Source organism: Opisthorchis viverrini, assembly GCF_000715545.1.
Source record: "Opisthorchis viverrini unplaced genomic scaffold opera_v5_3, whole genome shotgun sequence".
In the NCBI taxonomy this organism is placed as follows: domain Eukaryota; kingdom Metazoa; phylum Platyhelminthes; class Trematoda; order Opisthorchiida; family Opisthorchiidae; genus Opisthorchis; species Opisthorchis viverrini.
Window position 1 is genome coordinate 1,019,453 of NW_008751659.1, and position 23,396 is coordinate 1,042,848.

The 23,396-nt window shown below is 41.0% G+C and overlaps 1 protein-coding gene across 1 annotated transcript in view; it reads left to right on the top strand.

Annotated features, from left to right (window-relative positions):
- Positions 1 to 20,479, top strand: part of T265_12511 (hypothetical protein) — a gene marked incomplete at both ends in the record, with an annotated part of 67,656 nt that extends 47,177 nt beyond the window's left edge. Inside the window, 6 exons of the mRNA XM_009164147.1 lie at positions 1,841 to 2,000; positions 3,611 to 3,713; positions 6,962 to 7,029; positions 10,602 to 10,701; positions 17,740 to 17,858; positions 20,230 to 20,479. Of these exons, the coding sequence (XP_009162411.1) occupies positions 1,841 to 2,000; positions 3,611 to 3,713; positions 6,962 to 7,029; positions 10,602 to 10,701; positions 17,740 to 17,858; positions 20,230 to 20,477 (798 nt within the window). The remainder of the gene's footprint in view (positions 1 to 1,840; positions 2,001 to 3,610; positions 3,714 to 6,961; positions 7,030 to 10,601; positions 10,702 to 17,739; positions 17,859 to 20,229) is intronic.
- Between the last annotated feature and the right edge of the window lie 2,917 nt (positions 20,480 to 23,396).

The following is a 23,396-nucleotide window of genomic DNA, read 5'->3' on the forward strand; positions in this document are numbered from 1 at the left end:
ACAATTCTGCGTAAAATTATAGATTTATGGTCTTCCCCGGGGTAGATAAGTAAAAAAAAATCTTAGCATCAGTGATGGTGAAGGTACCCCGTTAATTTGTGATTTTCAAACCAAGTCAGGGTAGTATTGTAATCCACAGTAAGCAAGTTTGGCCTGCACACTAGAAAGGCTGAATGAACACAGACAAACAACTCACGGAGAAAACCGAACCCTCAGGAGACTTATTTTTCTGGTCTATTGAATGCGGCCAGAATCTCTCTGAAGAATCCATCTCAGTTCACTGTTGATTTCACTTGAATATAAGCGTCATATTCGGAAAGTAAAGTTTGCGGTAGAAACGCAAAGCATGTGTTATCGAAGATCAAATACGTAAACGTGCTTTCTCTGATGACAAGGCGTGATATTTGGGTGGCTGATACCTAAAGCTACCGAACAGGTAGACCTTGCAATTGAAGATAGCGTAGTCAGCTTATTCTTTGTATGCTGAAATGGATAACCTACTTTCAAGCAATTTGTTATCAGCTGAGAGGACACCACCATCACGTCGCTGTATAGGGGTGGAGCACTGCATTAGTTCTTTAAACTAGTAAAATAAAGTTTTCCAGCTCAGCTAGATGAGTCGAACAATTCTTGACATCAACTGGAATACAGTACCATTTCTAGCGGGCTTGATGTCATATAAGAAAGTCATCAAGCATACAAGTGTTGCGTCATTCGTTTATAGAAAAGGACAACCATAAATGATATATGTATGCTAATGTGCTGTATTTGTTTGCCCACGTGAGGGAATAGCCCCTTTTATGGACAAAACACGCTCGTGCTTGTCATTATTCAGACAGTAAATCAGCAGCCATAGAAAAAGGTTAATCGACTGGAGGTTCTCCGACCGTAGCGGCCGATCGATCTTTTAAAGTACATTTCTTTTTTATTATGTTGTGCTTTAAGCGTCAAGGCCTCAGAGTGAATATGTCATTTGATCTCCAAATTCTTCGGTAGCCAACAGGTCTCTACAACAATCTGAGTGATCTCTTTGATGACATTTGATCTCTCCAAGTTTGTGTAATTAATGAGTCAGCTGCGCCCTGACACAAAAAAGCTGAGAGATTTTCCGAGAAAATGGGATAAGGCACTACACAGATGAGAAATCCCACAGAATTCTAAGAGACTACCCGGGTGACTCTACTGAGGAGCAAATGGATCATTTTGGAGTAAGCGGTCATGTTTTGCCTAAAAAGATGGTGTAATATTGATCGGAAGCCCAATATTTTGTCCAATATTCGCACATTATGAAGACATTAACTGCGAATATGGCAACCAGATTATTTAGCCTGAATACAGCCAACTATTCGGCACCGAAAATCGTTACTGTGGAGCGATTGGTTAACTTTGACATTATGCTATAAGAAGACTGTAACGCTTATTCGACGCAGCCACTTATGATGGAAGTGATTCACACATTTGAGCTCAAACTAGACAACGGTATTTTCTTAAGGGATCACGATTTTGAAGGTTGCTGAAAGCTCTTCGACAGCGCATGTCAGGTTGCACTCTTCTTTGCTGCTTATCAGATATGCTGACCCCAAGTTCCCGCTAGAAATAATTTTAGTGAAATAATATCATACGGAATGGATTTAGTAAACTCCGTTGTTAACAGCATTTAGCTGAGTTTACGTGGCCCAGAGTCTGCAGCAAATTGCATGTTTTGTACCAGTCACATTTGACTTTTCTTCGCTGCTCTATATGACAGTATAATACAACACGTTTTTTCAAATATCTCAAACGTATACCTCTGGCGTTTTTTTCACTGCAACCTGATGACCAATATTATTTCGTCATTTAGCACACGACGTTCCAGGCCACGAGGAAGTACTTTTCAACTCCACTGGAACAAACACCATTCACCTTGGGTCTTGCGGTTCAGTGGAATGTGGAAACAGGCAAAGGCGATGCTATTCCCGAGTTTGTTGGGGCTAAAGCAATGGCAAACGAGCAAGTAAAGAGTAGGTCTCACAAGTTACTCACTTAAACATGTCCTGTCCGAGTCATGGATGCCCGAGTCAAGACGACAGGATGTACATTATATGGATGTTAAGTTCTCTTTCAAATTACCTCTGCTCAGATAAACTGGGCTGTTCTAGTATACACAGAGCTTCAATATTTCAGATTTCAAATATTACCAATGAAGTAGACGATCTGAAAAAAATCGAAACATGGGTGACAACTCAACGTCAGTTTGAAAAAAGTGGTGGTCAGTTCGTGGCTAAAATGCGCAAATAAACATTGCTGTTGCAATTCCCTAGGAGTTTCGACTATGACTGCCCCAGTACAAGTATGATTGGGTAAGAGAAACCATGTATTTGAGCCCAAAAAGTAACAGCTGGGCATCTGATCTACGGTGTGTGTCCGGATAGTAAAAAATATTAGTGGTATGCTGCTAAACTAGATCGATGTGGCCAAATCGCCCCCAATAACAGCAATCCGGTAATTTTTTGGTTTGAACAAGATTTTGCATCCTTGAAATAAATTTTGCTCTGACTCTTTTCACTATCTACTGTGCTTCTCGCTTACATACGTGTGAGATACGTTTGAAAAGTTTGTTTATTTAATTGTATTTCCCAACTTTGCAACCGATCGTGAAATTTTCCATTCACGTTACTTCAAGTGTTGTCATAAGGTTGTCAGTGCCTCTTTGAAACGGCTAATCTGACAGAATAAAGTCACGTGCGCTGAACACTGCCATTCGAAGGACAACCAATAAAGCTGAGTGTGATTTCCGTTTCATTCAAATCACGGGTATTCTGATTTTAATCGAGATTTCATTCAACAACAAAAAAAAACAAATTAATCTTGAAAAGCCTAAACACACCATACGGCTGTTTCATCTCCATTGAGGAAGACTGCTCGTTCAGATCTCAGAACAAAATATGGACTAAAGCATTCTGGTCAAAAAATTTGATTTCGAGTGCCAAAAAGTCACTCACGTTTAAACAGAATATAGTCATTAGTTAAGATGTACAACTTTTGATCGATAAGTCACAGGTTCGGGTAGCTGCACTTTCCTGCTAGATCTTTTTTAGAACTGTGAGTGAAGGATGAAATGTTTAATAATATTTGAAAACGAACATCCATTTTAGTCGGTCTTAGAATCATGTATCCGTAGCTATTACTTGGCTTCATCGAGTTTCATTGGTTCAATCACATATACTGCTTATACCTGTGTTTTAAATGCAAAAGGTAAAGCATACTTCCGTTGGTGTGGTTTGCCACTAATTTCGGACAAGCCTTGGCTTGGGAAGAAGGAAACCTGGCCGAGGATTACCAAGTGAACAGCCGCCATCTTAGATTGGAACCACGTCTATCTGGTCAGTCGAACACGCATACACGCCCTATCATATAAACAGTAACTTCTATTTACGAATGGATACACAACAAACAGCCCAGAACATTTCTGTAAGGCTAGCGATACAGATACCGTTGACGGGGGTTCCTGTAAAGTGAAATATTAACTTGTTAGTAACGGCGTTTTGTATAGTGACTGTTGATGTTATAGATAACTCGCCTAAAGGTAAACACACTATGATTGATTTTCTGTGGTTCATTGAACTTTCAGGAAGTGATATGGACCGATTTGCTCCCGTCTATGCAGAGGACACTGGTAAAGACTGCAGTGCAATTCACAATCATTCGCATCAAGGTGCAACGCTCAGTCCTTAGTAAGTTTCAAAGCAAACGGCACTTGGGTACTCTGCTTACGGTTTCCGATTATTGAAGTTTTTTTACTCTTGAGGAAGTAGACGATTTCAAGTGGGTTTAAAGCCGAAATTCCTGATATTCAGGAACCAAGTCTATGGGACCGGCCTCTAACAAGGTCTAGCTGAATACTATTGTGACAGGAATGTAGCACAAATTGATGATCGCTTGGAAAAATACCTGTGAGAATTTCGGGTAACACACTTAGCTGATCAGTAGCAAACAAGATGATACGGTATACCATGCTCCGGAATATGCCTTGGTGGTTGACACTAACAAGCAAAGACATGGCAAACGGACTGCTATAATAATGAAAAAGTTTTTTTGAAGTCGTGAGAAGTGAACTAAGTTGATTAGATAAATTAACTGCGAAGGCGAACTAACGGTGGCAGTCCGATTCAAAGGGCTCTAAGTAGAAAAATGTACAATAATCCAGACCTGCCACCATGTGTTTATGGGCAGAGTGCTGACCCCATTTAGCGGAAATCCTGGTTAACAATCAGTAAACAAAAGATGCCTTGTAAGTACAGTCAGCATTTCGGTGTATGGGAGCCTAATTGTACGACCAGTGGGCTCACGATTTAGGCATCCCAGCTTGTATAAGAAGCTTGTACTAGAGAGTGGCATTTTCGTACTTTTTGCAGGTGCATTTTTTCCAGAAGAATGAATCACGGTTCTAAAATTTTAGTGTCACCTATCAGCAGAGCATAGTCATCTAACGCAGAACCCAAGTGTATATATCTGTACAGTAAAAGCATAACGTTTTGAACTTTTATACTGTTTTTGGCTTCCTAAATCTTATTACAAAGCGCCATACATGGTCCTTTACTCATCGGATATGAGGAGAAATGGAAACCGATCTCCTTAAAGGTTAGAGAGCTCAAAATAACAGATAATTGAGTTTGGTGTAAGAGTATTCGACATGGTAAGTCGGAATCTATTTGTAAAGTGCGTATATTGTGCGCAAAGAGCAACTTCTGGTGAATTATTATGAAAAACTCTGGAATCAGAGAATAGAACTTGGAAGATCATCGATGCAGTATCCTGTCGGTTTCTGGAATAAATTAGTGTTTACCTCAATGACCAGTCTGTGGACACAAACCACTGTAAGGGCTAAGCGCCTCAGGATTCTCAACTAACATTATATATATATATATATATATAGTTGTAACCTCAAGACTACTAGTGTCTGATCGCCAAGCCTAAGGTCTGCCATTTCACCCCACAATCCTCACTTTCTAGGAAAATAAGAGTTAGTCTCAAAAAAACAGACTAATAATTTGCAAACTAAACTCACGTTACAACGAGAAAACGGTTTACGAAAGATGCTCCGTCTGAAGTATAACGATAAATGCACGCTGCGTAAATTGTAAGTTGTACAAGTGTACAACAACCTAGGCATCGCACGCATATAATAAAAATACTAGATTAAACTCATTGGACAGAGAAAAACTTTGACAAATTACTCGCTGAAGGATCATCCTTTTTCGTCAAACTATGACATCCCGCTATCAAGAAACGCAAAATCTTTTTCATGTTCTCCCGATTTCAGTCAATTTTGTCAGTTCGATCAAGATCTAGCTGCTCTGTGGCAGGCCGATCCGATTTGTGCACTTCGACGTATACTACTGGATGGTGAATTACAGCAACGCATGATGTGTAAGTTTTGTATAACATGATACTACTTTGTGCACCGCAATGAGTCCAAAACATCGTCAGCTTATGTGGCACTTTACTGAATGTAAAAAGTGCTCACGATCTACCCTCAACCGCAAGAACCAGCGACTTGCTTTTAATCGACGGTAACCAGACTGATTTTCCTGGCTTTTCTCACGTTCTTGATTTCAACCTAATAGTATGGATATAGTTCCAACTCGACAGTTTTGCGAAAATAGCCTTCCGGTTGTGACCATATTGTTATAGTATACAAGGTATGTGAGAGTATTCAACAGGTTTTATGTAACTCATTGAACTAAACGCACAGCATAATGCTGGCCAGTGGAATGTGTACGGCGGCTGATTGCGCAGATGACGCGCGAATGAGGAGGAAAACCAACCAATCAGAGACCCGATATGATCGGCTAACGGACTCGAATTTCGTATCCCTCCGTTTTATCACTGAAACAACGATAGAATCGACGCAAAAAGCAATTCTGTAACAGGAAAACCCAAGCTAGTCAAATAATTCAGTGTGCTAAATGTGACCTAGAAACTAGCCACTGGCAAGCACGGTGTGGTTTTACATGGTTACGACACCTAAGATCAAGAGACTTGAGAATATGCACCAAGTATTCTTTATTGTAGCTTTTCAAAGAATTTGATAAACTGTTTGAGCCGTCTTGGTATACCCAGAGTCCTCTCCCTCAAGCTCCTGTAACCATGAACTAAAGGACTGTATGACACTATTGACCACAAAATCCGACCAAGGCGTCGTTTGATGCGCGGACAACTGATCTCATTGGTTTGGTCACTTCAAACTGTGTAAAGTTCGGGTAGTAGACCATATAAACTCTACTACCCTAGAGAGGTTGATAACAGGTTTGTGTGCAGACCTGCAGTTATTAAGAAGAAACTATTTTTCTGTTAACTACGAGGTTTTTGCGGACTTTGCTTTAAGTAAAAACAAGGAATTGAGTACTTTCATATAGGCTGTAAAGAACCCTTGAAATCGGTAGGAATGTTAGAATTTGAACATGATGAAAAAGATATTCGATCGGTATTTTGATTTCCAGTACTGCCCTTCAAAAAATACTGAGCACAGAAAGCCTCAGGATTCTCAACTAAAATTATATATATATATATATATATATATATATATATATAGTTGTAACCTCAAGACTACTAGTGTCTGATCGCCAAGCCTAAGGTCTGCCATTTCACCCCACAATCCTCACTTTCTAGGAAAATAAGAGTTAGTCTCAAAAAAACAGACTAATAATTTGCAAACTAAACTCACGTTACAACGAGAAAACGGTTTACGAAAGATGCTCCGTTTAAAGTATAACGATAAATGCACGCTGCGTAAATTGTAAGTTGTACAAGTGTACAACAACCTAGGCATCGCACGCATATAATAAAAATACTAGATTAAACTCATTGGACAGAGAAAAACTTTGACAAATTACTCGCTGAAGGATCATCCTTTTTCGTCAAACTATGACATCCCGCTATCAAGAAACGCAAAATCTTTTTCATGTTCTCCCGATTTCAGTCAATTTTGTCAGTTCGATCAAGATCTAGCTGCTCTGTGGCAGGCCGATCCGATTTGTGCACTTCGACGTATACTACTGGATGGTGAATTACAGCAACGCATGATGTGTAAGTTTTGTATAACATGATACTACTTTGTGCACCGCAATGAGTCCAAAACATCGTCAGCTTATGTGGCACTTTACTGAATGTAAAAAGTGCTCACGATCTACCCTCAACCGCAAGAACCAGCGACTTGCTTTTAATCGACGGTAACCAGACTGATTTTCCTGGCTTTTCTCACGTTCTTGATTTCAACCTAATAGTATGGATATAGTTCCAACTCGACAGTTTTGCGAAAATAGCCTTCCGGTTGTGACCATATTGTTATAGTATACAAGGTATGTGAGAGTATTCAACAGGTTTTATGTAACTCATTGAACTAAACGCACAGCATAATGCTGGCCAGTGGAATGTGTACGGCGGCTGATTGCGCAGATGACGCGCGAATGAGGAGGAAAACCAACCAATCAGAGACCCGATATGATCGGCTAACGGACTCGAATTTCGTATCCCTCCGTTTTATCACTGAAACAACGATAGAATCGACGCAATAAGCCATTCTGTAACAGGACAACCCAAGCTAGTCAAATAATTCAGTGTGCTAAATGTGACCTAGAAACTAGCCACTGGCAAGCACGGTGTGGTTTTACATGGTTACGACACCTAAGATCAAGAGACTTGAGAATATGCACCAAGTATTCTTTATTGTAGCTTTTCAAAGAATTTGATAAACTGTTTGAGCCGTCTTGGTATACCCAGAGTCCTCTCCCTCAAGCTCCTGTAACCATGAACTAAAGGACTGTATGACACTATTGACCACAAAATCCGACCAAGGCGTCGTTTGATGCGCGGACAACTGATCTCATTGGTTTGGTCACTTCAAACTGTGTAAAGTTCGGGTAGTAGACCATATAAACTCTACTACCCTAGAGAGGTTGATAACAGGTTTGTGTGCAGACCTGCAGTTATTAAGAAGAAACTATTTTTCTGTTAACTACGAGGTTTTTGCGGACTTTGCTTTAAATAAAAACAAGGAATTGAGTACTTTCATATAGGCTGTAAAGAACCCTTGAAATCGGTAGGAATGTTAGAATTTGAACATGATGAAAAAGATATTCGATCGGTATTTTGATTTCCAGTACTGCCCTTCAAAAAATACTGAGCACAGAAAGCATTGTAGAGAGAGAAATGGATTAAATATGCGGTTTGGAAAAAATTAACCTCAATTAATATTACAAACACCAAAAAAATTAGCAAATGAAATCCCGTGGGAACAGCTAGTCCACAGCCGTGAGGACAGTTATGGGTTGGTGGAGAACGAGAAACAAGGATTTGCAAAGACCAACGAGCTTTCACCATACCATAAAGTGGTCCTTAAAATTTTATTTTTCTCACGCAGTTTGATCATTCTGTTATTCAAGTGGATTCTCGGGTCACTTTTTGCTGAAATTCGTTGCCCGTTAGCCAAAGGCTGTTCATCTACATTCATCACGTTTGGAAGAAATGAGAGAATATGGACAGCTTTTCCAACAACTCTCGGTTGCAAGCTAATCTGGTTTTAAAGAATACTTAAATGAATCCATCTACAAATCTCATTTATGATATTCTTCAACTAAATGTGCTGCTCAAGGTCACTCCTTGTTTAACTTGGTTTGATATTCGAGATGTGGCGTTACATTGCCTAGAGACAACACACTAGTCACTAAGTCGCAGAAAACACTCCTCGGGTTACATTAGATAGCCGAGGCACTCTAGTTTTCGTCAACTAATTCCCAAGAATGGCGGAACCGGCCAAGAGTTTTCGAAGAATTTTCAGCAATCCAATGGGTAGTGTTATAGCATCCGTTTCTTGTTCGGTCGATCGTCGATTGAGGAAGGTTTTGATGTACTACGGGTTCTGAAATTATAGGTTCACATCTCATGCTATGTCGAGTTAAGATGTGGTTTGACGGTGGGTCGGGGAGGCAGAGAATATCCAGGAAACCAAGGCCAGTCCATGCAGATATTTCAACAACACCTTGCAGTTCTTTATTCTGGCTTTCACTTGCGTGCTTACCTTGAAAGGTAAAATTTAGCTTGTTTGGAGAGTCGCAGGTGGGCTATCTCATAAACGTTACTCCTTTAGTGATTAAGTACAGCTCACAAAAATTCTAGTAATGGTAATGACTTCTCCCTTGTAACAAGTTTGCAGATGAAGCACGACGTTTTGGATACGTTGTGCTGTATTCCTACACAGACCTTAAGAGTAAGTAAACGATAGAGAATACCTTGTCAGTTGCCTGCCTTCAACTAAAAAGACTAGTTCATTCCATGTGAATCTGGCTTGATATCCCGAATAGGATTCATTCTAGCAGGCTTCAGAACTTCGTCGTTTGCCTTGCTGAAAGCGATCGGTTGGTGCAATCGATGCAATTTTCCCTCTCTGTTAACTGCAAGGTGAATGATGGGGCCAATACTGTGGGACACTTTGATCCTGTTTTACTGCGGCTTTGTGTCACTACCGCTTAATAGACCACTTCACGGTGGCTTCCGAAGGATGTTACTCAGTCCCATCAAGCAGAATCTACAAACTCAAGGCATACCTGGTGGTTGAAGGGGACGAAGAATGAAGGTCGACCCCAAATACGAGCAAAAAACGCAGCTCAGGAGATCCACATACGTAAAATTAACACAGTTTCAGGGATGAATAGCTGTCATAAATGGCTTTATGCGCGTGCTACTTCTTGAGTTTTGAATCATTAGCGAGTCACTGCAAGAGGCCGCTATGAAGTGAAGCGGATGGTCATCAATTTGCTCACCGCTCAGGCATTAGCCAATGTTAGCTGTCTGATCGGGGTTAGTTGACATACAGAATGTACATACAGTAGAGCACATATTGTATGTCCATATTCTGATCCTGGTTTTAAACTCTCACGTACTCCAAAACAAGGTTTCATGAACGTATGTTCAACAAAATTTCAGCCAGTTTTATCCGATATACATTTTTTAGACTTTTGAACTTAAAGAGATTATTCAACATGGCTTTCAAGATAGTGACAAACGTTCCCATCTAAAACGATAATGCATCTGATTGTTTTCGCCTTTCATGTTCGGCTGCCACTCTGTTGCATTAGTGCTTGTAGACTTTGTCATTGAACCACACAGTGAAAGCGCTCAGTCACTCCAGAAAGCAGCGCAATTTGTGAAATGCTTTAAAAGCGCGCTTTCCAAGAAGTCAAACAGGACCACTCCACCTGGGTTCTACGTTTTGTATGTGAAGCTGTGGATCATAATCTACGATATTAATGATGTACTGATCGCATCCTTGATGGACACTCAAATCCTTCTAAAGCTTTCTGCTCAAAGTCTTCCATGTACATGTTGGCCAAAATCGGGGATATTGGTGATCCCATCGCCAAACCTTGTTCTTGAGAGTAAATACTTGAGTCAAAAACAAAATGACTGAGGTTTCGGCATACCTATATGCCTTCAACCATCTCGTCTACGGAGAGTTGCGTTCGTTCTTGCAGCGTTGTGTCTGCCAGTAAAAAGTAGTCCACTCTTAAATTCTACATTAATGTCTTTATTATTGCTTGATTATCCTATTATTTTTCCGCAAGGCGATATGGACTACCTTCTTCAGATCCGCTTGGACGCCAAAGAGACTCAGCCTCTGCAAAAATTCTGGACTCAAGTCCACTCAAGTCCACTAATTTCAAAGTAAGTTTCATTATTTTCTTTGATAGTGCACATATCGTAATCTAATGAAACGGATAGGACGTATGGAAAGTCCTGCAAGTGAGGATAGGGTGATACTCTAGTTGAACAGGAGAAATATATTATAGGGCTGCTCCCAATTTTCAACAGAAGTTGATGTGTGTGTTTAGTGAGACAAATTGAGACCGATTAGGTCTTTCTCCAAAAAGCCTAAGTGGGCAACATAATCTGTCGGAAACGGATTAAGAAAAGTCCACTAGTGTTTGCAAGTTAATAAGTAACAAGTCAAGACTTCTGTCTTCCAGGGTTGTATTTAACTTACCTTGTTCTTCCAGTGAATTTCCAGAGAGAACTAAAAAGTTTGGACTCGTGAAAATGGAGAAAAATCATCTGCATGAATGGACCTAACTCAAATTATTTTGCCGTCCGAATAAGTAGCATAATCCAAGACAAGCACACATCGTTCACCTTAATCCAATATATTGATTTTCTGGGTGGCCGAGGGGAAAAGATCATTGTTACCATTTCGACGACTGAGGTTCAAACTCACATAGTCAGCTTCCATTGTGGCGATCCCTACACACGTTGGTTTAGTTTAAAAACAAAAGACGAAGTTTTCACTTCACAACTGCGGACCAACGAGCAAAGAAACTCTATAGTCTCTGAGATTGGGGTAGCATCAGTTGTTCTAGTTAAATTCTACAAAAGTCTGGTGGATAAACGTGTCCATGATCTCCTGCTTTTAAATATTAGCTCAGACCCTTTTTGCCCAAACAATATGATAAACAAGAGATCTAGTTGAGGAGCCCCAAAGGAGGCAAAAGTGGTCGTGGGTTGTCGGGGAGTTTTCAGGAAACCTGTGAATAGTTTCCTCCATTAAAAGATCCTGCGATATCCCAAATATCTTTCCAAATGAAACATGAAGCGGTCTTTTTGAAACACATTCGGTTGACGAGTATGATAAACCAGGAGTTTTCAGGAAACCTGTGAATAGTTTCCTTCATTGAAAGATCCTGCGATATCCCAAATGTCTTTCCAAATGAAACATGAAGCGGTCTATTTGCAACACATTCGGTTGACGAGTATGATGAAGCGGAGGTTCAGCTGAGTCCCCGTAAAAACCAAATCGATAAACTAACAAGTGTATATGTCGTGATTTCTGGCTAGTTTCGTTTCGGCAATTATGGAGTTGTTTTGTTTCTGATGGATTCTCCGCAGACTAACTCTCGAAGACACTTGAACTCCACGAATAACACGATTGACCACTGCTTGATTAATTTGGTTTGGGAACTAGATGATCTTCTCGCTATTACATTGGATGGAAGCTGAATTTACCGAACACTCTCCGTAGCCAACTGTTTAGGCTGTAAAACGAGATCGATCATGCTGCTCCATTTGTCGCAAATGCGTCCCTTCATCGCGTTATTGTTCTCTTTAAAATACGGTAGGGTTCACATATTGATCAACAAATAGCTGATATGGTTCGGACCCACTTGTGGCCAATTTCTGCCCAATAAATAACTGCCTATACCGCATTTGGTATTGTTTCAACCAGAGATGCTTGACAGAATGTGTAATGAGATATTTTTAACTCCGCCACATTGGCTTAATAACCCCTTCGCTTTTACTCCGAATTGCTACCTCTGTTCAGAATCTCCTATCCTAGTTGTCTAAGTGGTACGATTACAACTACGTGAACAATCAACGCTTTGGCTGGCATCTTTACACGAGTGTCGCTTGCTCACATTTGCCACCATGTGTGGGCCGGATATGCTCTCGCAAGTGTCTCCACCGAACATAATTACTGGCATAAGCTAGCAGGCAAGGGTTTTTCCATTTTTTTTCAGAGGCGCAGAAAGTTCGGCATAAGAGGTGGTTTTCTGTATGCTCGCACACTGAACCGGCTAGAAAAATCAATTCGGCTGTTTTGCAAACCTCATTCAGCTTGTTCACGTAATGTACATGTCCAGACCTGGTGAAATTGAAATTTCCCCTTTATTGCTTCAAAAACTTTGGGCGTATCCAGGCATTTTAACGATTCGATCCTGCAAAGACAAATAGACTCCTATTTTCTGCTGCCAATAAAAAGCCAAACGTTTTAACTGGGGCTGGGAAAACGACGTTATTTTTTAAATCGGAAGAGTAAAGCTATCCTTCTCCCGCTAACTAGGAAGCCGTCGGACGGCACATTTCCCGATCGATTTAAAGTTTGTTCGGCTAGCTTCTGCCGTTCAGTTAACAAGATCACGTGACGGGTCAACTGCTGTTTCTATGGCCTATCTATTTACATTGAACGAATAGACTATCTTAAGACGGCAGATGCTACAATCTGGTGCAACTAATAAAAAATAATTGATGTACCTGATTGAAATCGCTAATCCTCGTCAAATCAGGCCCAGTTGATTGACGGCATCAAAACGAGTGTAAATGGCGTGGCTGTGTTTTATGCCTACATATGCGTCACTGCTCATGCGCCGTGTCGATAATGGCGAGGCTGCCTTAAAATGTTCGTCTTCAGTTTGAAACCGAAATTGTTGTCCGCAGTTACATTTGCAGTTAAGTAATAGTCATGCGAAACAAATTTTTTACTCTTTTCCAGGAGTGTTAGGTAGTTTAGGTAGTTCGCCTTGCCTTGTTCAAGCAAACTACCTTCCGTTTCTTTGAATTTCCTGCCAGATGTGCTCTAGTGAATAATCCACCCACCTATGTGACGATGTTATTTATAAAACATTCAACAGGCTTTTCAACTAAATGCTAAAAAACTTTGTAATCGAGCCTCCACATGCAGCTTTATCTTTCAAGCCAGCAACACGTTCTGAGAATTCTGAAATCTGACAGGTGTCCTACATATGATACTCTGTTAGTCATGCGATTTCGATATTATCAACTCGTCTTCAAATTAACTCAATGGTTTATTTGATAGGAACCACTACTCCTATGGTATTCTATCTTGTATATTCATACTTCATCCACAATCAGTTAAATGTTTGGGACACAAATCGAGCTTATGTACCTCAAATTCACAGCTTCATGCTGTGCTTTTGGTTCCGTAATAATGAGTCACAAGACACCCTGAATCTCAATGGGGATATCCTTCTGTCATTGAAGCCTGTCTATGCTCAAGCACTGTGGAAATGTCTTATTCTTGGTAAGAATCATCTGCAGTGTGCGCCTCACGAAACTCGGAGAGTTCCGAACCCGCAACATTCCGGCTAGTGCGTGAATACTTGACCGTTCTGTCACAAACGGCTGATCATCTATCTGGTCATCTGATTTGTAAGTTCATTTATATGGCACTCGGCATAGAGACTTCCGTACAGGCCTGTCTTTGGAAAAGGTAAATGGTCGGAGGGTCACTAAAAGGAGGACACTATCTGTTCCAATAACTGCACCAGTTCAGTTTTTTTTATTTGAGCAACAGCAATTCGTTATAATCTGGCCTCTATCCACAAATGGGACTTAACTCAACGCACAGTTTTTCAAGAAATCTTGCATGATTCTTGTCCCCAATTATCCGGATGCTAAAACACTTTTACTTAAGCGTAACTTAGCTCAGCTCTGTTTGTTGCAGCAACCCAAAACGTATGAAAATTCGTAAATTGTGCTGTGAGGACCAACGTAGTTGTATGTATAAATAGCGAAACGGACATCTCCTGACTCAGCGTTATTTTGCATCAAACAATCTGTTTACCAGTGCAATCTAACTCAATATAACCAACGTAGTTGTATGTATAAATAGCGAAGCGGACATCTGACTCAGCGTTATTTTGCATCAAACGATCCGTTTGCTAGTGCAATCTAACTCAATTTGTCTTACAGGTGGGGCGTGCAACAGGCGTTCAGTTTCCATCATTCCGGACTCATTCGCTTCCACAACTTCTCGTCTCCTGTCTATCCGTGAGTTTATAAAAAAATAGTATGTGTGAACGATAATTCCTGGTTAGAAAATTCATTCATGCCGTCTGCTCCATCAAAAGTCGTTTTTTTTATCTTACACAATTCATGTCGGGTTATTAGACGTGAACCGGTTGACAAAAACCGAGTGTTTTCACAACTGTTTTCTAGAACCGGTTGCAGCAAGCTAACAAAAATCGGTCACATGGCTCTGTCGTTGGATTCATCAAAAAATTTCAATGGATCCCCGATCACGGGGATGGAAGAACTAAGCAATGAGTTCGTTTACTTTAAACAGCGGTGGGTCCACAGTTTCCCAATGTCTACAAACGTAATCAAGCCGTGTGGGATTTTATTGGACCGAATATATTTTCACCGACAAAAAGAATGAGTTTAACTGACCAAAACAATTATCAGGTAGATTGATAATTTTAGTTAAAACCACCTAATGGATTCTGCGTAAGGCAGTTTCTTTTTTCATGCAAAGTTCTGTATATTTGCTACTCCCACAAAGTGAAGGCGAACTGCAAACTTTTTAGTCTAAGGGGCCCACGTGTCAGCAGAGAAATAGCAACATAAAATGGTTTTTTATTCATACGTTTATGAAAGTTTATGAAAACGGCTCACCATGAGGCTCTGGAACTGAGATTTTAATGATGACTGCTGCCCACGCGGTTGAGACAGCAAAAGTTAAACAAAAATCTGAAAATAAATTCCCAGATTCTAATCATCTAGTCACTTTTTCGCTTGAACAACCGGCTCTTCTTCTTGAATGAAATGAGCTAACTTTACTTGTTGAATTGGTGGTCGATAGTTCGCGAACAAAATACCCAGATTTTTATACCTTTTGTCCGAAAGTAAACAATAAAATTCCATTGCCTTTTGCATTACTCATACTTTTCACTCGGTTTTGCCAACACTGACATAAATGAAAAGCAATACACTCCTTGTCTAAATAAAAGAAATCAAATGGGTTAAAGTTCTTCTTGAAGCCTTCATCCTCACCTCTATCAAAGCCTCTCATTTAACTTTTTACCCTTAGAACACTCATACTCTAGGAAAATCTACTTCCTCGTAATAATGTAAGCACCGAAAACGGTAGTGAGCGTGTGTGCAAAAGTCGAACTGTAACGGATCGAATAACAAGTGAAGTGCCTTCAGGAATGTCGCGCAATTCATCACTTATCTGAAAATTTGGAATTCATATCCATACATGGTGTACAATTTGACATACACCTCTTACAACTATTAGAGAAATCCATCCTACCCTTCCAAGTTAAGCGATTATTTCGCCTAGCGTAGCTCTTTGTGTAATCTCTCCCAAAGTGTTAGAAATTCGAACCCATTGGTTGTCGCCTCCCATGTAATCATACTGGGGCATTGGACATCTTCCGAGCTTAGCATACCACCACAGAATATCAGGCTGCTCCACGCATTAGATTAGGTCCGCCTCCAGATGAGATTCCATGAGCGTCGTTCTATTCTGGCTGAAGTCTACGACCGAAGACATCAGCTCTTCTCCCCAAAGGTTAATCGGTTTCCCGCCAATTTATCGGGTTATTCGCACTATACAAACTGAAACAAATCCTCACCACAATCGTTAATGGGCACATGCGTCCGCGAAGTTTTTCATTCCGGTCCTGTGACTGGAATGATCAGCTGTGTATAAAGTTCAGAACTCCACCATCAAAACATCCGAGAAAATTGTTTTGTCTGACAACAATTGTTTTGTTGAATTCTCTGTATCAGGTGTTTGCCTCTAGTACATAAGTACACTTTCATAACACGTGATCGGATACACCTTACCATGCACGGTAGGATATTGCCTGCAGAGCGCAAGACCGTTCAGTACTTGTGGAATAACCTTTTACGTTTTTTAGTCTAAACAGTTGACCGCTGGCTCTAAGCATAAGGTCAAATGCTATATGAATCATACGGCTGGCGAAATATCTCAGTAAGCGCAGCACACAGGAGCAGTCAGATAAGCACCTTAGTTTCGGTAACGCGGTTGGCTAGCGACAAGTAAAAATTTCATCTTGCAACAAGACACTTTACTTATGGCCTACGATTTTTACATAATGGTTTACTGTAGGAAAACGGCTCCGCTAGCAAATTTGGCTCCCACGTGACAACTTCAAATTTATTTTTCACTGTGAGCCATACATAAAAAAATCAATATTTTGTCAGCAATCTTTATGTCAGGGTATAACAACTTCCGTTTTGTTTGGGGAGCAGATGTGGCAATATTTTATTCAGAGTAAGAAGGCTATTAGATTGCCGGAATTTGTATCCCTGGAAACCAGTTTTTTCTCTAGTTTTGGAGAATTAACATCTTTTTTGTCTAATCCGGTGGTGCTTTATGCATTTGAAGATTTTTAAAATCAACAAAGTATTTCTAGCTTCATGTTGGTCATGACGGGCACTGATTATCTGGTAAGATTATACTATGTACGGTAAAACGTATTAACTACTGAAATACTTCATTTATAACGTGCAGCATCACGTAGGCCTCCCCTTTATCGTTTCCTCGAAGGCCGCTAAGACGCCTGTTAGGGAAGTGTTCATCTGTCTTGTGACATTCACTCGCTTTTTCAGCTGGCGAAATACCTTGTCACACATATTTACGGGTGCAACTATTATCGAACTATTTTTCGTCACCAGCTGGCTTCCTGGAAAGAGGAAGAAAGCAGTGGGAAGTTTTAAACGCGTTGATCAATGTTCCTCTGAAACTCACTGTGGGGTAAACAGCTTAGATATGTACGATAACTTAAACATTATTTTCATTATACCATCTAAAGGGGACGGCGTCTGCGACCACTTCAAAAGTGTTAACGCACGTTTCAATGGACTGAAATGATTTCGCACATGTAATTCATTTTTTGCTGTGGCAGGTATCATATTTTGGGGCATGTTGCAAATCGCTTGCAAACAGACAATAATTGCGGTCAAGCGATTTACTAATAACCACAGATACGTTGCCTCCTGTCCTCTTTGTTTCTAGTCGGCAGGTTGGGCTAAGCTTGCATTCTGTCTTTCACATTAAATCGCATGATCACTTTGCTAATATAGCTTTCTGCACCACATGCTTGGTGCTGAATCGTGGCAAGTTTTCAGGAAACACACTGTCTACCTTTTTTCATTCTGCAGAAATTTCATCAAGGATCATATATTCGGAGTGGAAGATCCGTTGTATGCTGAAACGGTCCTCACAAACCAATACTTCCGCGCACAAAAGTTGACTGTATTCCATCCACCCCCAAACGATTGTAAGTTTTCTTTGAAACCTAGCTGTTATTGGTTTCTTGTTGACAGTCGATTAATTTGCACGCTTGTCTTCCACAAACAGCTAGACTTATGAACGTGGAGATTGAAATATCGACCGACAAACGTTCAAACCCAGGGGAATGGAAATATAATCAATAAAAACGAAGGGCGAATCTTCTCGTGCGTAAAGCTTCATCCACGAAATGTGGCTAGGTCTATCCAAATGCTTGAATAAAATGATTAGATAACGCTTGCCTCGACAAAAAGCGGGTTTAATGGGTGGAATTTCAAAATTGATTTTCAGCCTGCTAATTATCTGCTAATCAGTGTCTGCGAACGAGAGCACACGCAGCATATGCAATGCATAAAATGGAGTATTTTGCCTATTCATTGTCATGTTTCTTGGTTCACGTCTAAAATTTTCGTGCAAGTAGTTTTTCAAGCCACTCTCAGCCTTCAAAATCTCAGTGGTCACGTGTCCCACGTTCTAATCTTACCAGACCTCATGTTAAATGCTTTGCATGGCATTCAGTGTCTCGTTGACCACAGAATAAAAGACAACTACATCATACCCAAAATTGGCACAGTAGACAATACTAAAACAACTAAGTGGAACGAGAAACGTCGAAAGTAGGACAGCAATTGTAATCAAGAAATTCTGTCCTATAAAGTGCACCAACCTAGAACCTACGCACTGACTTTAGCGAAATTATCTTAAAATTCGCCCAGGCAACAAGTACTTTGCAACGTTCCATTTACAACTACCTAATCAAATGGAGTAGAAGTAAAACCTACTAAATCGTGGGGGGCATGACGAGTGATTTACAGCAGTGACCTGCCTGTGATTTTCCCACCACTAGTTTCTAACAAATGTAGGTCAATTGAAAGCCTTGGGCTCCATTTTTATTGGGCTCGTTAGGACTCCTGGTGATTTGATCAACTAGCTGTGCGTGATCGAGCGTGTTTTCATCCGCAATTTTTCCTGCGTCTTAAGCTAATATTGTGTAATACTGCCTATAAGTTGCCCGTTCCCTCGCATTTTAGGCAGATATCAGAATTGATGCAAAACAGAAACATTATTGGAGACAGCGAAATGCAAGAGATCCCGAGGCTAGAAATTCCGTTTGCTAACTTCTACCGCACAGGATGCCAATTAACAGGTTTTAGGGATTCAATTAGGACCGTTTTGCGGAATGGCAAACAAACTTTACCTGCGCGGGTAGAAAATCCTAGTTGTTTAGCTACTCACACCTTCAAGACAAAATTCGACAACGTAACAATGTTTGCAGAGGAGAACAAAAAAACGGGTTCTTCTCGTTGCATATTAGGCGTTTTTATGAAGAGTTTTGTTACTGGTGCTGATTTAGATTCGCTGACCTCGTCTTTGAAGTCATCGACAAAACACTGCTCGACACTAACTCTTCGCTTCCGTGCAACCATAGTTTACCAGAATGATGTATAGCGAAAAAAAAGAATAAAATTAAATGGAGAAGGGACTTATCGTGAGACTACACAATCCCTTCCGAGGGGCCTACATCTTCACACACTGTTTCAGACGCGTGGATGAAANGAAAAGTGAAAACAACAACTTCAAATGGAAGTCACATCTTGCAGCATCTTTAACCGTGGACATTATGAACAAGTGGATACCATCCTGAAATTAGAATCGCACCAACAAATCAAGCATTCCCGCAATCGCCTCCGCATTTCTCTCCCAGGCCAAAGGTCGGCCAACGCCCTTATTGCGCTACTCAATATCAGTTACAGAGTATCACACTCTTTTTGGTAAAAAAATACTTTGGCATCGGCGATACGGGACAACATCAGTGCACCTTTTATTGCTGGACATATTCTCAGATTTGTACAACCGAACACTGGTTTTCTAACTGTCTCGTCCTGGAAATACCGGAACCAGCCAGCACAAGTCATGATTGTTCGACAGCGGTTGTCGAAAACCTGAAATGGTTTAACTCCGGCGGATAGAAAGACATACGACCCTCGAGGTTTAGACATGTGCCGCCTTGCCGCCATAGGTGCTTCAAATATAGCAGATGTGAATTTGCGGGATCATACATTAACCCCGCTTGTCACAATGCAGTTCTTCGGATCAAAAAACACGTCGCTATGTTTTGTTGGTTAGACCTACAACCCTTAAACAGCTTGGTGTGAGAGGCTGTGTGAATGCCCTCCGGACACATTGAATATAGTTTATTAGAATGTCTACAAACCGTCACATCACGGTGAGGTCCATTCCCATTCTAACATACCACAGATTCAACAGGCTTCTTCAAGGTGCATTAAATATCTGCCCAGTGAATATGATACAAACAAATACGCAACACTGTCACTTTTTTTTAATTTCTCCTTTCGTAGTGTTTCGACATTTTTCAAGTCAAAATCTCGACGTTCCCATACCCATGACAATGACGGTGTACAATGAAATCCATCAGGTACCTATGGCCGTCGTCGGATTACAGATCACCCATCATAAGCTCCAAAAACAGTTTGACAAAATGACAAACACCTGTCTGACGGAAAACTGCAGACCTTGCGGAAATGAAGTTGACTGCTACCTAATCAATCAGGCTGCCCTGGTGTTAGCTTCCTCTGGTGGAGAAAAAGAGGTAAGTTCCGGTGCAAACGCTTGATTCACGTATGATCCCGGGGGATTAAACTTACAGATATGCTTTCAAAAGCGTACAGATGTTTCTGTACATAGCCATACTGCAGCAATTCAATACTTATCACATAAGGGAAGAAATTCTATATTCCTTGATATCTGCAGCCAGTCAATAAGGGACGGTTGGTCGACAGATGCATTAACGGCAAACCTGCTTACATACGTCTAATTGCTGGCGTATCTAGTGATGTTTTACGGTCAGTAAATTCACACCTGGCACACATAGTCAATCGGTTATCGGCAGTGGCTTGTAAATAAATGGTAAACATTTCGACGTCCAACAAACACTATTTCGTCCGAAGCTACAGCCTCAGAAAAGCTGTGCTCAAACGAGAAACGTTTTGAAGGCACTAGTGTACTGTGGATTGCAGTACAGACCTTCTAGGTTTAACATGAGATTTTATGAGTATAGTGAAGTTCGTATATCCTAAAAAGCCTCCAGGCCTTGCATAACTGTTTCTTATTTGTTCAGGATCACCAACACTGTACGTCTTCCAAAGCTCCTGGAAGATTGCTCCTGGTCAGCAATCGAACAGTGAACTGTTTGGCTGCAATTCTGTTATTGTCAGTTTTGTCTGAGAACAATTTCAAGAAGTAAAAATAGCTAATCAAATCCCTAACTACGTGCTGAAAGATCGCGTTGCTGATTCTACCTAAAAGATCCACCAACTTCAATAAAAGTATGACATTTTCATCCACAGGTGGTTTTAAACCAGTATACTTGATAGGACACTACTTGTGAGGTTGCTGAAAGCTCCTTGACAGTCCAAGACTGGTTTCACTGTCGATGGAGCTCATCATTGTCCATTTACTCTACTACACAAGGACTGAACAGATGGGCATAGATAAGCACACCCGGGTTACCAGTGGACAGAGTGCCCGATGATCTGTTTAATCGTAATGTGAACGGGAAAACTTACCTTCTGCTGCAGTCTTCACAAATCAAAGAACCACTTGATCTCCATCCTGATTTGCGCCAATTAATCACTTCAATGAATTCACTTCAGTTTACAACACGAAACAGACACGATTTATGAGCATTTTGCCAGATAAAAAATAGAGGAAAATAAAACATTTCGGAAGGTTAAAGTTGTAATCTCAGTTTCGGAACATTGATTAGTGACTTGAAAACTCCAAGTTCTTTTTATGCTTCTTTTTGAAAGAGACCAGATTCAGTTGATCACTCCAGATTTTCCAAATATCACCCACAGGATAGCTGTGGAATGCGTTGGTGGTACTCGATCAACTATGCTGAAATATTTGAGAGCACTCGCTCACTGGTTTGTTCACTGAAAAGCAGTGGTCATTGAGGTTATACTCTCGTTTCCTTCAAGCCAAACGTCCGCTCATAAAGCATTCACAGGAAAATTGATACTTCCGAGAATTCCCGTTAAGCACAAGAGCACTCATGGGTTAACAAGGCAAGGCCTTTCTCAGTCATACAGTCGCACAGTCTAAGACAGCAGTATTTAGGGCAACGTAGTGAGTACTGTGGATATCAAAGTAGAGGCCGAGTGATGGGATAAATTGCCTATATGGTCAGTTTAAGTCACCAGTAAGAAGTGTGTCAGCGCAAGCTGTGTTGTGGTGGTGTTCCGCACTGGATTTACGTGTGGGGTAAGTCCAACTTTCCGCTGCCCGGAGCCATGTAAACAAGTATCACCCCCAGGAGGCAAAGATAAGGAGACCGAGCGGTCACAGCCTGGTGTATGTGAATGACACAGGTAAAATAAACACCCAGATTTTCATAAAGGAAACTACTCACAAGGTTGCTGAAAACTCTTCGACAGCCCACAACCGGTTTTGCCCTTCTTGGGGCTCATCAGGTAGGCGCATTCCCTGAGTTTCTGTCGACCTTATGATCTACTTGAACCCAAATTGCACTGTTTTCGAGAACCACACTCATTTGCAAATCGGGTAGTTTCCTTTATGAATCTCGAATATCTCGAATATCGTGCCAACTGAATCATGAGGCGGCCTGTGTGCAGCACATTCAGTTGGAGGGCATGATAAAAGAGAGATTCAATTGAGTCTCCCGTGAAAACTAAATTGATTTGCAAATGAGTGTATTTCTCGAAAACACTTGGATTCTTATTCCGCGTTTACATTAACCCACCGTACGTGGATAATATAACAGCTGATCAACCGAAAAGATGACTTCACACCAGTAATGACAGAGGTTCACCCGCCATAACATTTGAAATCTGGGTGCGGTGCACCTCGCTTTATCAAGATGCTTTTACAGACATTACCAGATAGACCACGCAGAGGTGACTAGCATTCAAGTAGAAACTCTTCCGCTCAACCTCTTAGTACAATATTCGCCCAACATATCCAGATGCAGCGTTCTCCAGATCACCATTGGTGCGCTACTCAGAACCTGGACTAGAGGGAGGGGAAGCACAGAACCTGTAACCGAGCCTACTGCATGGTGAGCATTGCGGTCCGTCCTAGTGCTGAGACCTGCAGAGGGAGAGAGGGAGTATTCCGCTAGAGGTTGGATAGGATAAAAGCGGAAGCTGTGAAAGTGTAAGAACGGAGACGTCAGAAATTGCGTGTTTTCGTTTATCCGTCCTGTTGTGTGCGTCAAGTTTGGCGATGATGCATTACTGAGGCTAATTCTGCATGATAATACCCTTAGCTATGAGGTTCATGGTTGCATGCTGGCTAGTACACTTTCAGGGCACCCACGCCTGGACAGGAGGACAACTGAAGTCCTTAGCCACAGTTTTCGGCTCAAAAGCCTGGTCGCCATCCAGTGAGTGGTATGGAGTAATAGTGTAGTAGCTCCAGTTCCAACCCTCGGTTTGAAGGACCGGGAGATTGTGTCTAGATATGTCAAAGTGCAACCAACTTAGCA